General features: G+C 45.4%; 1 protein-coding gene across 1 annotated transcript in view; it reads right to left on the reverse strand.

Moving 5' to 3' along the window:
* Positions 1-15,280, reverse strand: part of DNMT3L (DNA methyltransferase 3 like) — a 44,281-nt gene extending 29,001 nt beyond the window's left edge. Inside the window, exons 1-6 of the mRNA XM_070787838.1 lie at positions 15,275-15,280; positions 15,123-15,171; positions 14,799-14,985; positions 13,898-13,943; positions 13,248-13,334; positions 12,105-12,167 (exon numbers count right to left, since the gene is read on the reverse strand). Coding sequence (XP_070643939.1) covers positions 12,105-12,167; positions 13,248-13,334; positions 13,898-13,943; positions 14,799-14,985; positions 15,123-15,171; positions 15,275-15,280 — 438 coding nt within the window. The remainder of the gene's footprint in view (positions 1-12,104; positions 12,168-13,247; positions 13,335-13,897; positions 13,944-14,798; positions 14,986-15,122; positions 15,172-15,274) is intronic.
* Positions 15,281-16,610: the final 1,330 nt, after the last annotated feature.

Raw genomic sequence — 16,610 nt, forward strand, 5'->3', positions numbered from 1 at the left:
GATGACCGCATCCCTTGATTGCCAGGGTCCTCCCTGCATCTCACACCCACAGCCAACATTTCTCTCTCTGCCTCTCTCTTGGTATTTAATTTTAAAATTTTTATTGGAGTATTGTCGATTTACAGTGTTGTGTTAGTTTCAGGTGTACAGCAAAATGAATCAGTTATACATGTACACGTACCCACTGTTTTTTAGATTCTTTTCCCATATTGGCCATTGCAGAGTATTGAGTAGAGTTCCCTGTGCTATACAGTAGGTTCTTATTAGGTATCTATTTTATGTATGGTAGTGTGTTTATGTCAATCCCAATCTCCCAATTTATCCCTCCACCCCTTATCCCCTTGGCAACCATAAGAATGTTTTCTACTTTCAGCAAATCCATCCCCAGACATACCCAGCATCGGACCATGAGCCCCTCCTCCACCTGGGCCAGGCCGCCGTGGCTCCCTGGTCACTGGGGTGACTTCCTGTTGAGCCTCCCAGTCTGGTTTCACTCTAAGGGGTGTCAGAATCCCAGGCTCAAGTCCACGGCTCTCATCACCTGCCTCTCCCTCTGCTCCCTCCTGCACGCACTGCTGCTCAGACACACTGGCCTCCACGCCAGGCTGGCACCCCCACAGGGCTTTGCCCCTGCCCGCAGAGAGCATATCCACAGGGTCTCGGTTCAGGGTCCTTCTCGAAGGCTGCCTCCCCTCCTGTTGCTGCAGAGCCTGACCCCCAGCCCCAGCCTACCTGCCTTCTTCCTTCCTGTCCTGCTTTCTCATCTGCACTTTCCCCTCTGGCACATTCAGGCCTCTTTTCTCTTCTCTGAGTTGTCAGTCTCCTCCCACTAGACTAGGATCTTCTTGGGCAGGGAGCTTGAGCTGTTTTGTTCTCCTGGGACACTGGCTAGCACACAGGAGGTGCTAAATAAATGCTTCCTGTGGGTCAAGGAGTCACATTCACATAACTCACGGGGCTCCTTCGTGTTCCAGCCGCCATGGGCATGGGCTGAGCTGGGCGTGTCTGCTTGGCCCTTGTTCACCTGCCACACTCACACCTGCCCCCACCCGCACCCCTGGGATACAGGGTAGGGTGTGCCCACTGTCCTCTCGCTGACGCCTTTTATTCAAAGGAGCACGTGAAGAAACCCTAGACCCTTCTGTCGTGGCAATACCACCTGAGCAGGGGGGCACAGGCTGGACAAGTGTGCGCTTAACACAAACTTGAAAACAGCTGTGCCACGTGCCTTCTCACCATCGTCAGGAGACGTGTAGTTATTAGGAGAGTCCTTCCTGGCTTCACTGACCCAATAAACTTGGCTTTGTTGGACTACATGTTTATTTTTTTAAAAGAAGAAGAAAAAAGGGATGTAATTAAGCACCCACCTCATGAACCTGTAAGGAGAGCAGAATGAACCCAAAGCAAGCAGAAGGGATAGCAGGGTGAAGATAAGAGCAGAAATTAATCAAGTTGAAAATGGAAAAATAATAGGGAAAAGCAATGAAACGAAGAGCTCGTTCTTTGGGATTTTTTTTTTTTTTTAACCAACAAACTTCCAGAAAAACTGACCAAAAAAAAAGAGATAGAGAAGGCATAAATTTCCAGTCTTAAAACTGACACAGAAAGTGTCACTACAGACCCTAAGGACATCAAAAGGGAAATGAGGGGAGATTATGAACAACTGTGTATTTGTAAATTTGACAACTTACATGAAATGAACCAATTCCTAAAAAAGCACAACCTGCCACAACTTACCTGTAGAAAATGATTGGAACAGCCTGTAACTATTAAGGAGATTAACTTCTTAGTCTATCCCTTCCCCTAAACCTCTAGACTCAAATGGTTTCACTGGGGTTTCTATCAAACAGTTTAAAAAGTATTAACACTAATTCTACATATCTCTTCCAGAAAAACAAGGATGGAATACTCCTTGATTCATTGTATGAAGTTAACATCATCCTAATGCCAAAACCGAACAGTTACAAAAAGAAAACTATAGGTCAATATATTAATACTTTGTGAATATAAATACAAAAATCCTTAACAAAATTTTGGAAAATTAGATTCAATAAGATATACTATGGCAAGTGGAGTCTATCCCAGGGATTCAAGGGTGGTTCAAAATTCAAAAACATCAATCCATGTAATTTGCCATATTAACAGGCTAATGATGAAAAATTATCTGGTCATATCAATCAGTGCCAAAAAGGCATTTAACAAAACTTAATACCTATTCATGATAAAAAAAAAAACCTCTCATAAATATAGGAAAGGAAGGGACTTCCTCAACATGATAAAGAACATCATAAATAACCTACAGCTTTCCCTCTAGGGTTGGGAACGAGGCAAGGATATCTACTCTCCTGATTTTTATTCAGCATCGTTCTGGAAGTTCTGGCCTGGACAGTGAGACAAAATAAAAGGGAACAAAAGGCATACAGCCTGGGAAGGAAGACATCAAATGGTTCCTGTTTACAGATGACACAGTTTTCTTCGTAGATTCGGTAACAAAACAAAACACTCCTAGAACAAATGAATCCAACAAGCCTGTAGGACATGAGATGAACGTGGAAAAAAAAAAAAAAAAAACAACCCACTGGTATTTTTAAATACTAACAATGAATATAGAAACACCAAAATTAAAAGCACAAAATTATGTATGCTCGCTCAAAAAAATTAGATCTTAGGTGTAAATATAACAAAACAAGTATAGAATATTTGAAACAACTTTTTGAAAGATTTTTAAAACTACAAAACACTGATGAAAGAAATTAATGAAGTCCTGAATAAATGGAGAAACAGGCATACATGAATTGGAAGACTCAATAAGTATATCAGTTTCCCCCAAATTGTAATTTCTACCAACATCCCAGCAAGAATTTTGTAGACAGAGACAAGATTATTCTAAAACTTACATGGAAAATCCAAGAAACTAGAGAATAGCTAAAACTGTTTTGAAAAAGAATACATTGGAGGAGTTGGTCTACTGGCTTTCAAGATTTATCATATATTAATAGTTACAGTCAGTTCACTTCAGTCACTCAGTTGTGTCCAACTCTGTGACCCCATGGACTGCAGCACGCCAGGCTTCCCTGTCCATCACCAACTCCCAGAGCTTGCTCAAACTCATGTCCATCGAGTCGGTGATGCCATCCATCTCGTCCTCTGTCATCCCCTTCTCCTTCCTGCTTCAATCTTTCCCAGCATCAGGGTCTTTTCCAATGAGTCAGTTCTTCACATCATTGGAGCTTCAGCTTCAGCATCAGTCCTTCCAATGAATATTCAGGACTGACTCCCTTTAGGATTGACTGGTTGGATCTCCGTGCAGTCCAAGGGACTCTCAAGAGTCTTCTCCAACATCACAGCTCAAAAGCATCCATTCTTCAGCGCTCAGCTTTCTTTATAGTCCAACTCTCACATCCATACATGACTACTGGAAAAACCATAGCTTTGACTAGATGGACCTTTGCTGGCAAAGTAATGTCTCTGCTTTTTAATATGCTGTCTAGGTTGGTCATAGCTTTTTTCCAAGAAGCAAGCATCTTTTAATTTCATGGCTGCAGTCACCATCTGCAGTGATTTTGGAGACCAAGGAAATAAAGTCTGTCCTCTTTCCATTGTTTCCCCATCTATTTACCATGAAGTGATGGGATTGGATGCCATGTTTTTTGAATGTTGAATTTTAAGCCAGGTTTTTCACTCTCCTCTTTCACTTTCATCAAGAGGCTCTTCAGTTACTCTTTGCTTTCTGCCATAAGGGTGGCATCATCTGCATATCTGAGGTTATTTATGTATCTCCTGGCAATCTTGATTCCGGCTTGTGCTTCATCCAGCCCGGCATTTCACATGATGTACTCTTCATATAAGTTAAATAAGCAGAGTGACAATATACAGCCTTGTTGTACTCCTTTCCCAATTTGGAACCAGTCTGTTGTTCCATGTCCAGTTCTAACTGCTACTTCTTGACCTGCATATAGATTTCTCAGGAGGCAGGTAAGGTGGTCTGGTATTCCCATCTCTTGAAGAATTTTCCACAGTTTGTTGTGATCCACATAGTCAAAGGCTTTAGCATAGTCAATGAAGCAGAAGTAGATATTTTTCTGGAATTCTGCTTTTTCTATAATCCAATGGATGTTGGCAATTTGATCTCTGATTCCTCTGCCTTTTCTAAAACTTCCAGATGGAAGTTTTCAGTTCACTTACTGCTGAAGCCTAGCTTGGAGAATTTTCAGCATTACCTTGCTAGCATGTGAGATGAGTGCAATTGTGTGGTAGTTTGAACATTCTTTGGCATTGCCTTTCTTTGGGATTGGAATGAAAACCGACCTTTTCCAGTCCTGTGACCACTGCTGAGTTTTCCAAATTTGTTGGCATATTGAGTGCAACACTTTCACAGCATCATCTTTTAGGATTTGAAATAGCTCAACTGGAATTCCATCATCTTCACTAACTTTGTTCATAATGATGCTTCCTAAGGCCCACGCCAGGATGTCTAGCTCTAGGTGAGTGATCACACCATCATGGTTATCTGGGTCATGGAGATCTTTTTTGTACTGTTCTTCTGTGTGTTCTCGCCACCTCTTCTTAATATCTTCTGCTTCTGTTAGATCCGTGCCATTTCTGTCCTTTCCTGTGCCCATCTTATGTTCCCTTGGTATCTCTAATTTTCTTGAAGAGATCTCTAGTCTATTCCATTCTACTGTTTCCCTCTATTTCTTTGCACTGATCACTGAGGAAGGATTTCTTATCACTCCTCGCTATTCTTTGGAACTCTGAATTGAGATGGATATATCTTTCCTTTTGCCTTTTGCTTCTCTTCTTTTCTCAGCTATTTGTAAGTCCTCCTCAGACTATCGTTTTGCTTTTTTTGTGTTTCTTTTTCTTGGGGATGGTTTTGATCATGGCCTCCTATACAATGTTATGAACCTCCATCCATAGATCTTCAGGCACTCTGGCTATCAGATCTAATGTCTTGAATCTATTTGTCACTTTTCCTGTATAATCGTTAGGGATTTGATTTAGGTCATACCTGAATGGTCTAGTGGTTTTCCTTACTTTCTTCAATTTAAGTCTGAATTTGGCAACAAGGAGTTCATGATCAGAGCCACAGGTCAGCTCCTGGTCTTGTTTCTGCTGACTGTGTAGAGCTTCTCCATCTTCGGCTGCAAAGAATATAATCAGTCTGATTTTAGTATTGACCGTCTGGTGATGTCCATGTGTATATTTGTCTCTTTGTTGTTGGAAGAGAGTGTTTGCTATGACCAGTGTATTCTCTTGGCAAAACCCTGTTAGCCTTTGCCCTGCTTCATTTTGTACTCCAAAGCCAAAGTTGCCTGTTACTCCAGGTATCTCTTGACTTTCTACATTTGCATTCCAGTCCCATATGACGAAAAGGACATCTTTTCTTGGTGTTACTTCAGAAGGTCTAGAAGAGTTGGGCATGACTGAACAACTGAACTGAACTGAGCTAGTAGGTCTTGTAGGTCTTCATAGAACTGTTCAACTTCAGCATTAGTGGTTGGGTCATAGACTTGGATTACTGTGATAGTGAATGGCTTGGAAAAGAACAGAAATCATTCTATCATTTTTGAGGTTGCACCAAAGTATGCATTTTGGACTTTGTTGACTATGAGGGTTACTCCATTTCTTCTAAGGGATTCTTGCCCACAGTATTAGATGTAATGGTCATCTGAATTAAATTCGCCCATTCTGGTGCATTTTAGTTCACTGATTCCTAAAATGTCAGTGTTCACTCTTGCCATCTCCTGCTTAACCACTTTTAATTTACCTTGATGGACCTAACATTCCAGGTCCCTATGCAATATTGCTCTTTACAGCATCAGACTTTACTTCCATCACCAGTCACATCCACAACTGGGCATTGTTCTTGTTTTGGGTCAGCTTCTTCATTCTTTCTGGAGTTATTTCTCCACTCTTCTCCAGTAGCATATCGGGCACCTACCAACCTGGGGAGTTCATCTTTCAGTGTCGTATCTTTTTCCCTTTTCATATTGTACATGGGGTTCTCAAGCAAGAAAGCTGAAGTGGTTGGCCATTCCCTTCTCCAGTGGACCACATTTTGTCAGAACTCTCCACCATGACCCATTCATCTCGGGTGGCCGTATACGGCATGACTCATAGTTTCATTGAGTTAGACAAGGCTGTTATCCATGTGATTAGTTTGATTAGTTTTCTGTGACTGTGGTTTTCATTCTGTATGCCCTCTGATGGATAAGCATAAGAGGCTTGTGGAAGCTTCCTGATGGGAGGAACTGGCTGTGGGGGAATCTGGGTCTTATTCTGATGGGCTGGGCCATGCTCAGTAAATCTTTAATCCAATTTTCTATCTATGGGTGGAGCTGTGTTCCCTCCCTGTAGTTTCAGTTCAGTTCAGTCGCTCAGTCCTGTCCGACTTTGTGACCCCATGAATTGCAGCACGCCAGGCCTTCCTGTCCATCACCAACTCCCAGAGTTCATTCAAACTCATGTGCATTGAGTCAGTGATGCCATCCAGCCATCTCATCCTCTGTGGTCGCCTTCTCCTCCTGCCCCCAATCCCTCCCAGCATCAGAGTCTTTTCCAATGAGTCAACTCGTCAAATGAGGTGGCCAAAGTATTCGAGTTTCAGCTTTAGCATCAGTCCTTCCAATGAACACCCAGGACTGGTCTCCTTTGGGATGGACTGGTTGGATGTCCTTAGAGTCCAAGGGACTCTCAAGAGTCTTCTCCAACACCACAGTGCAAAAGCATCAATTCTTTGGCACTCAGCTTTCTTCACAGTCCAACTCTCACATCCATACATGACCATAGGAAAAACCATAGCCTTGACTAGACGGACCTTTGTTGGCAAAGTAATATCTCTGCTTTTGAATATGCTATCTAGGTTGGTCATAACTTTCCTTCCAAGGAGTAAGCGTCTTTTAATTTCATGGCTGAAATCACCATCTGCAGTGATTTTGGAGCCCCCCCCCCCCAAAAAAAAATAGTCTGACACTGTTTCCCCTGTTTCCCCATCTATTTCCCATGAAGTGATGGGACCAGATGCCATGATCTTAGTTTTCTGAATGTTGAGCTTTAAGCCAACTTTTTCACTCTCCTCTTTCACTTTCATCAAGAGGCATTTTAGTTCCTCTTCACTTTCTGCCATAAGGGTGGTGTCATCTGCATATCTGAGGTTATTGATATTTCTCCTGGCAATCTTGATTCCAGCTTGTGCTTCTTCCAGCCCAGCGTTTCTCATGATGTACTCTTCATATAAGTTAAATAAGCAGGGTGACAATACACAGCCTTGATGTACTCCTTTTCCTATTTGGAACCAGTCTGTTGTTCCATGTCCAGTTCTAACTGTTGCTTCCTGACCTGCATATAGATTTCTCAAGAGGCAGGTCAGGTGGTCTGGCATTCCCATCTCTTTCAGAATTTTCCACAGTTTATTGTGATCCATACAGTCAAAGGCTTGTTATAGTAAATAAAGCAGAAATAGATGTTTTTCTGAAACTCTCTTGCTTTTTCAATGATCCAGCGGATGTTGGCAATTTGATATCTGGTTCCTCTGCCTTTTTTAAATCCAGCTTGAACATCTGGAAGTTCATGGTTCATTGCTGAAGCCTGGCTTGGAGAATTTTGAGCATTACTTTACTATTGTGTGAGATGAGTGCAACTGTGCAGTAGTTTGAACATTCTTTGGCATTGCCTTTCTTTGGGATTGGAATGAAAACTGACCTTTTCCAGTCCTGTGGCCACTGCTGAGTTTTCCAAATTTGCTGGCATATTGGATGCAATGCTTTCACAGCATCATCTTTCAGGATTTGAAATAGCTCAACTGGAATTCCATCACCTCCACTAGCTTTGGTCGTAGTGATGCTCTCTAAGGCCCACTTGACTTCACATTCCAGAATGTATGGCTTTTGTACAGTTCTTCTGTGTATTCTTGCTACCTCTTCTTAATATCTTCTGCTTCTGTTAGGTCCATACCATTTCTGTCCTTTATCAAGCCCATCTTTGCATGAAATGTTCCCTTGGTATGTCTAATTTTCTTGAAGAGATCCCTAGTATTTCCCATTCTATTGTTTCCCTCTATTTCTTTGCATTGATCACTGAGGAAGGCTTTCCTATCTCTCCTTGGTATTCTTTGGAACTCTGAATTGAGATGGATATATCTTTCCTTTTGCCCTTTGCTTCTCTTCTTTTCTCAGCTATTTGTAAATCCTCCTCAGGCTATCATTTTGCTTTTTTTGTGTTTCTTTTTCTTGGGGATGGTTTTGATCATGGCCTCCTGTACAATGTTATGAACCTCCATCCATAGTTCTTCAGGCACTCTATCAGATCTAATGCCTTGAATCTATTTGTCACTTCCCCTGTATAATCATTAGGGATTTGATTTAGGTCGTACCTGAATGGTCTAGTGGTTTCCCCCACTTTCTTCAATTTAAGTCTGAATTTGGCAATAAGGAGTTCATGATCTGAGCCACAATCAGCTCCCGGTCTTGTTTTTGCTGACTGTATAGAGCTTCTCCATAATATATCACAGTGTTGTATTAATCATCACCATTGTCTATTTCCAGAACTTTTTCATCACCCAAAATAGAAACTGCATATTATTAAGCTTTAGTCTTCCTTCCTACTAAGAAAGTCATTTCCTAGGTAGGTTGATAAGAAGTCTAGGGGTCCTCAAGGAGAGAGGGGTCTGGAATTCTCAAGGAGGAAGAAAAGGACAAGCTTTTTTTTCCTCTACATTCCTTAAGATTATATAACAATAATGTATCCTTCCTGAGGACAATCTCCGGATTAAACCTTTTTTGGCTAATCCTGTTATCTTAAAATGTAAATTACGGGAGCAGGTCTGGTCTTTCAGATCAGATCAGTCGCTCAGTCATGTCCGACTCTTTGTGACCCCATGAATTGCAGCACGCCAGGCCTCCCTGTCCATCACCAACTCCCGGAGTTCACTCAGACTCACGTCCATCGAGTCAGTGATGCCATCCAGCCATCTCACCATCTGTCGTCCCCTTCTCCTCCTGCCCCCAATCTCTCCCAGCATCAGAGTCTTTTCCAATGAGTCAACTCTTCGCATGAGGTGGCCAAAGTACTGGAGTTTCAGCTTTAGCATTATTCCTTCCAAAGAAATCCCGGGGCTGATCTCCTTCAGAATGGACTGGTTGGATCTCCTTGCAGTCCAAGGGACTCTCAAGAGTCTTCTCCAACACCACAGTTCAAAAGCATCAATTCTTCGGTGCTCAGCCTTCTTCACAGTCCAACTCTCACATCCATACATGACCACAGGAAAAACCATAGCCTTGACTAGACGGACCTTTGTTGGCAAAGTAATGTCTCTGCTTTTGAATATGCTATCTAGGTTGGTCATAACTTTCCTTCCAAAGAGTAAGCGTCTTTTAATTTCATGGCTGAAATCACCATCTGCAGTGATTTTGGAGCCCAGGAAAATAAAGTCTGACACTGTTTCCACTGTTTCCCCATCTATTTCCCATGAAGTGGTGGAACTGGCTGCCATGATCTTCGTTTTCTGAATGTTGAGCTTTAAGCCAACTTTTTCACTCTCCTCTTTCACTTTCATCAAGAGGCTTTTTAGTTCCTCTTCACTTTCTGCCATAAGGGTGCTGTCATCTGCATATCTGAGGTTATTGATATTTCTCCCAGCAATCTTGATTCCAGCTTGTGCTTCTTCTAGTCCAGCGTTTCTCATGATGTACTCTGAATATAAGTTAAATAAACAGGGTGACAATATACAGCCTTGACGAACTCCTTTCCCTATTTGGAACCAGTCTGTTGTTCCATGCCCAGTTCTAACTGTTGCTTCCTGACCTGCATATAGATTTCTCAAGAGGCAGATCAGGTGTTCTGGTATTCCCATCTCTTTCAGAATTTTCCACAGTGTGATCCACACAGTCAAAGGCTTGTTATAGTCAATAAAGCAGAAATAGATGTTTTTCTGAAACTCTCTTGCTTTTTTGATGATCCAGCGGATGTTGGCAATTTGATCTCTGGTTCCTCTGCCTTTTCTAAAACCAGCTGGAACATCAGGAAGTTCACGGTTCACATATTGCTGAAGCCTGTCTTGGAGAATTTTGATCATTACTTTACTAGCGTGTGAGATGAGTGCAATTGTGCGGTAATTTGAGCATTCTTTGGCATTGCCTTTCTGTGGGATTGGAATGAAAACTAACCTTTTCCAGTCCTATGGCCATTGCTGAGTTTTCCAAATTTGCTGGCATATTGAGTGCAGCACTTTCACAGCATCATCTTTCAGGATTTGGAATAGCTCAAGTGGAATTCCATCACCTCCACTAGCTTTGTTCATAGTGATGCTTTCTAAGGCCCACTTGACTTAACGTTCCAGGATGTCTGGCTCTAGGTCAGTGATCACACCATCGTGATTATCTGGGTCATGAAGATCTTTTTTGTACAGTTCTTCTGTGTGTTCTTGCCATCTCTTCTTAATATCTTCTGCTTCTGTTAGGTCCATACCATTTCTGTCCTTTATCGAGCCCATCTTTGCATGAAATGTTCCCTTGCTATCTCTAATTTTCTTGAAGAGATCCCTAGTCTTTCCTATTCTGTTGTTTTCCTCTATTTCTTTGCATTGATCGCTGAAGAAGGCTTTCTTATCTCTTCTTGCTATTCTTTGGAACTCTGCATTCAGATGCTTATATCTTTCCTTTTCTCCTTTGCTTTTTGCTTCTCTTCTTTTCACAGCTATTTGTAAGGCCTCCCCAGGCAGCCATTTTGCTTTTTTGCATTTCTTTGCCATGGGGATGGTCTTGATCCCTGTCTCCTGTACAATGTCACAAACCTCATTCCATAGTTCATCAGGCACTCTATCTATCAGATCTAGGCCCTTAAATCTATTTCTCACTTCCACTGTATAATCATAAGGGATTTGATTTAGGTCATACCTGAATGGTCTAGTGGTTTTCCTTACTTTCTTCAATTTAAGTCTGAATTTGGCAATAAGGAGTTCATGATCTGAGCCACAGTCAGTTCCTGGTCTTGTTTTTGTTGACTGTATAGAGCTTCTCCATCTTTGGCTGCAAAAAATATAATCAATCTGATTTTGGTATTGACCATCTGGTGATGTCCTTGTGTAGAGTCTTCTCTTGTGTTGTTGGAAGAGGGTGTCTGCTATGACCAGTGCATTCTCTTGGCAAAACTCTATTAGTCTTTGCCCTGCTTTATTCCGTATTCCAAGGCCAAATTTGCCTGTTACTCCAGGTGTTTCTTGACTTCCTACTTTTGCATTGCAGTCCCCTATAATGAAAAGGACATCTTTTTTGGGTGTTAGTTCTAAAAGGTCTTGTAGGTCTTCATAGAACTGTTCAACTTCAGCTTCTTCAGCATTACTGGTTGGGGCATAGACTTGGATTACTGTGATATTGAATGGTTTGCCTTGGAAACGAACAGAGATCATTCTGTCATTTTTGAGATTGCATCCAAGTACTGCATTTCGGACTCTTTTGTTGACCATGATGGCCACTCCATTTCTTCTGAGGGATTCCTGCCTGCAGTAGTAGATACAATGGTCATCTGAGTTAAATTCACCCATTCCAGTACATTTCAGTTCGCTGATTCCTAGAATGTCGACGTTCACTCTTGCCATCTCTTGTTTGACCACTTCCAATTTGCCTTGATTCATGGACCTGACATTCCAGGTTCCTATGCAATATTGTTCTTTACAGCATCGGACCTTGCTTCTATCCCCAGTCACATCCACAGCTGGGTACTCTTTTTGCTTTGGCTCCATCCCTTCATTCTTTCTGGAGTTATTTCTCCACTGATCTCCAGTAGCATATTGGGCACCTACTGACCTGGGGAGTTGCTCTTTCAGTATCCTATCATTTTGCCTTTTCATACTGTTCATGGCGTTCTCAAAGCAAGAATACTGAAGTGGTTTGCCATTCCCTTCTCCAGTGGACAACATTCTGTCAGATCTCTCCACCATGACCCACCCGTCTTGGGTTGCCCCACGGGCATGGCTTAGTTTCACTGAGTTAGACAAGGCTGTGGTCCTAGTGTGATTAGATTGACTAGTTTTCTGTGAGTATGGTTTCAGTGTGTTTGCCCTCTGATGCCCTCTTGCAACACCGTCTTCCTTGGGTTTCTCTTACCTTGGGCGTGGGGTATCTCTTCACGGCTGCTCCAGCAAAGCGCAGCCGCTGCTCCTTACCTTCCTGCCTGAAGACAGTCTCTGGATTAAACCTTCTGGCTAATTCTGTTATCTTAAAATGTAAATTATGGGAGTAGGTCTGGTGAGGTCTTTACAACCTCCAGACATTCTTTGGATTCATTGGAGAGTATATAACCCCATTGCTAACACTAGCAAGGGGGTACTCTTTCTGCCCCCTTCTGATGCCTATGTCAGAAGATTTCTCTATCTCCTTTATACTTTACTAACTTTATTACACAAAAGCTCTGAGCGATCAAGCTTCATCTCTGGCCCTGGATTGAATTCTTCTCCTCTGGAGGCAAAGAATCCTGGCGTCTTTTTGAGGTTCAGCAAGAACCTTTCACTACCGGCTTTCACCCCCTGGAAATCTGCTTTCTGTCTCTATGAATTTGCCTCTTCTGGGTATTTCACATGCATGAAATCACACACTAGGTGGCCTCCTCCGTCTGGCTTATTTCACTTAGTGTAGCATTCTCAAAGTTCACACATGTTGCAACTGAGTAATATTTTATTGTATAATGAACCCTACTTTATCCATTCTTCTGTAGATGGACATCTGGGTTGTTTCTGTACTTTGGCTGTTGTGGATAGTGCTATTATAAACATTTGTGTACAACATTTTGTTTGAGTATCTGTTTTTTACTCTTTTGGGTGTACACCTAGGAGTGGAATTTCTGGGTCATACAGTAGTGCTATGTTGAACTCATTAGAAAGTGAAAGCATTAGTTACTCAGTCACATCCAACTCTTTGCAACTCCAAGGACTGTAGCCCACCAGGCTCCTCTGTCCACGGAATTCTCCAGGCAAGAATACTGGAGCAGGTAGCCATTTCCTTCTCTAGGGGACCTTCTTGATCCAAGGATCAAATCCATGCCTCATGCATTGCAGATTCTTTACTGTCTGAGCCACTGGGGAAGCCCTGGACTCGTTAAGGAGAAGCCAAAGGTACTTCCAGAGTGGCTGCACCATTTTACACTCCCGCCGTGAATGTGTGAGGGCTCCAGTTTCTCCATATCTTCTCTAACATTTGCTATTGTCTGTTTTTGATACTAGCCATCCTTGTGGAGGTGAAGTGGTATCTCACTTGGCTGTAATATGCATTTTTGTAACGAGTAACAATGTTGAACAGCTTTTCTCGGGAAGACAGGCCCAGACAAGGACACACAGCTAGCTGGAGGACAAGAAGGTGCTAAAGTCCTGGTAGAGAGTCAGCAGGAGACCCACCACCCAGGAAGTCCTCAGGGAGCAGGCCCAGGGCCCCTCCTGCACTGATCCTCCAGCTGAGCCTGGGCTGGCATTCTGAGGCCCCTGAGATCATCCCGGCTCAGGATTCCTGACCTCTGGGACCCCATCCCTTTTGGGGTAGCCACACAGACTTCTCTGGTGGCTCAGATGGTAAAGAATCTGCCTGTAATGCAGGAGACCCAGGTTCGATCCCTGGGTTGGGAAGATCCCCTGGAGAAGGAAATGGCAACCATCTCTAGTATTCTTGCCTGGAAAATCTCATGGACCAAGGAGCCTGGTAGGCTACAGTCCATGGGGTCTCAAAGAGTCAGACATGACTGAGCGACTAACACACACACAGACTGAAGCTTCTGTCTGGGACAAGAGGAGAAGATTGCAGTGTCCAGGCTTGCTTGAGGGGCAAGGCCAAGCAGCCAAGGGGCAGTAGCCCCTCCTGTCCCCATCCCACCAATGGGACCTCCTTCTCCCTGACTTCTGGGCATGTCACACAGGGAGCACTTCCTCCTCCTTGGGCAATGGGAGGGCCTGGCATGACCTGGGCACCCAAAAAGTGTCCTGAGTGCTGAGTCCTGAGTGCTGGACACCATCCACCCAAGGCCATCTACTAGTTGTATGCCTTTGGTCAAATTCCTTGGGATCAATCCCTGGGTCGGGAGGATCCCCTGGAGGAGGGCATGGCAGCCCACTCCAGTATTCTTGCCTGGAGAATTCCATGGACAAAAGAGCCTTGTGGGCTACTGTCCACAGGGTCACAGAGGTGAACATGACTGAGCACACAGCTGGTTAACTTCTCTGTGCCTCAGTCTCCCAGTCTATGGAATGGGGGCTGATAACAATGCTGATTGAACAAAGCAGTTCTGAGATTAGGTGAGGGCTGCTGCTGCTGCTAAATTGCTTCAGTCATCTCCGACTCTGTACGACCCCATAGACAGAAGCCCACCAGGTTCCCCCGTCCCTGAGATTCTCCAGGCAAGAACATTGGAGTGGGTTGCCATTTCCTTCTCCAATGTGTAAACGTGAAAAGTGAAAGGGAAGTCACTCAGCCGTGTCCAACTCTTAGTGACCCCATGGACTGCAGCCTACCAAGCTCCGCCGTCCATGGGGTTTTCCAGGCAAGAGTACTGGAGTGGGGTGCCATTGCCTTCTCCTAGGTGAGGGCAGGTGCCAGGTACTCAGATCAGGGCTGGTGCATGGTGGCACTGGGGTGTCTGTTATGTAGCATCACCCAGATGTAGGAAGAGCTCCTGAGCTTGGTCCCTCACAGGTGAGGACAGAGCCTCAGAGATGCGCTACCAGGGGGCAGGCAAGTTGCTGGGACACTGCCTGGAGGAGGAGCTGAGGCTCAGGCTTCCGGGGCAGTGACCTGGCTGAAGGCAGGACAGGCCCTCACTGGGCCCTTCTGTGGTTGCGCAGGCCGCCTCCAGGTCGCTCTGGGTTGCTGGCAGGTAAGGGGCTGCTGTGGAAACTCCCGGCGAAGTGGAAAGTCCAAAACTCTACAGGAGCCCGTGTGCTAACCTCCAAGGCAGCAGCCAGGCAACGCCCAAAGCTGCCAGGCCAGCCTGAGGACGCAGAGCCACCTGCAAGGGTGTTGGGGCTTTAAAAAGTCAAGTGAAGACTTTGGTCTTCTTGGCAGTTTGTAAATTTCCCTTGAACAGTTGGCTTGTGGCTAAGGTGTCCCTCCATGACCACTCATCCCCCCAAGGAGAAAATCCACCAGGTGCAAAGTGATGATGGAAGACCACGATGCTGAAAGGGGAGGCCCTCTGGGCCGATCACCCCAAAGCCACAAACATGGGTCCCTGGCATCCCAGGGCCTCTGTGTGTGAATTTGGAGGCAACTTAGGACTGGGAACCCAAGCCCCACACCTCCATGTCCACACCCACAGCAGCCACTGGGCTCAGTGCCCCTGAGGTAGGCAGCACCAGGGCCCTGCTCCCAGGTCAGTTTCCAGAACATTCTACAGGACAGCTAGCCCAAGAGAGCCACCCTCAAGTTCTGGCCCCTGAGATGACAACAGTCTCCGCCCTCAGCATGGCCTCCTGCGCCCGACCCCAGGCTGTTGGAGCTCACCTCTGACACCCCCTCCCCAGGCTTGGAGCAGCCCGAGGGCCCAGGACCTGGAGGTGGGAACACCAAGGCAGGGCTCCTGCATCAGGAGGAAGGGGCCCCACAATCCCCCCACCCTGAACCCTCACCTCAGTCTAAAACATGAAGACTGACACACGTGAGAAGTCTTGGGGACACCACCAGCCAACTGGTCATGAGTCTCCTCTCTGACCCATGTGGCAGGTCCCAGCCCCGTGCTGGCCCTGACCCCAGGCTTCCCCCCACTCACCTGTCCCCAGGTGTCCAGCTCTTCTCCCTAACACAACTTGGCCAGATGCCTTCCTCCACAAGCCTCCTGGGCTCTGCAGCCTGACCACATGGATGGGCCTTCCCACCATGTCTCATGTCCCTGCCCCCCACCCAGACCATGCTGCCTGGGCCACATGGGCTCAGGGTCCATGGACACCCTGGTCCTCTGCCCCTGCCCACCCATTGCTGGTATGCTGTTCCCATCTCATGGACCAGGGACCCCTGCTGTGATTCTCCAGGGAGCCTTCTTCACTTCCCCCAGAAGCTTCTGTCCCCAACCCTAGGAAGACCCCTGGGGTGCCCCTCCCTCGGCTGTGAGCCAGCCAGACAGGGGCTCCCATGGCTAATGCTCAGATATGTCTGTCCATGGGGTTAGTCACCTTCCTAGAAGCTTTACTTCCCAACACACCCAGAGGAGGTAGAGGATGGATTGACCCTGGGGACTCCCAGTGGAAAGTGTCCATTTCAAAGATGAGAGAAGGAGAGACACTTGTCCCGCATCACCCAGCCTCCAGGTGATGCCCAGCACTGAACCCACTGATACACTAAGTCATAACCCAGGGCACCCCTTATCAGACAGCACCCCTCACTGGACCCCTCCTACAGCCCCAGACTAGGGATTCTGAGCAGCAGCTGCGGAGGCAGTAGTGCCCACTCCCTGCCCCGGCTCAGCTCCCTGGAGGCTTCATGCGCTGGCCCCTGGCAGCTGCTGGAGGACACCCAGCACTGCTTTCCCCCATTTGAACAGTGCCCCGTGGGATGCTGGCCGGAACCACGTTTTGGGAATTGAGTTTGGACGCTTCTTTACAACGGAAAGAAAAGTCAGCAGCCTGCCGGAGGTGTTCA

The sequence above is a fragment of the Bos indicus genome, chromosome 1, assembly GCF_029378745.1.
Source record: "Bos indicus isolate NIAB-ARS_2022 breed Sahiwal x Tharparkar chromosome 1, NIAB-ARS_B.indTharparkar_mat_pri_1.0, whole genome shotgun sequence".
In the NCBI taxonomy this organism is placed as follows: domain Eukaryota; kingdom Metazoa; phylum Chordata; class Mammalia; order Artiodactyla; family Bovidae; genus Bos; species Bos indicus.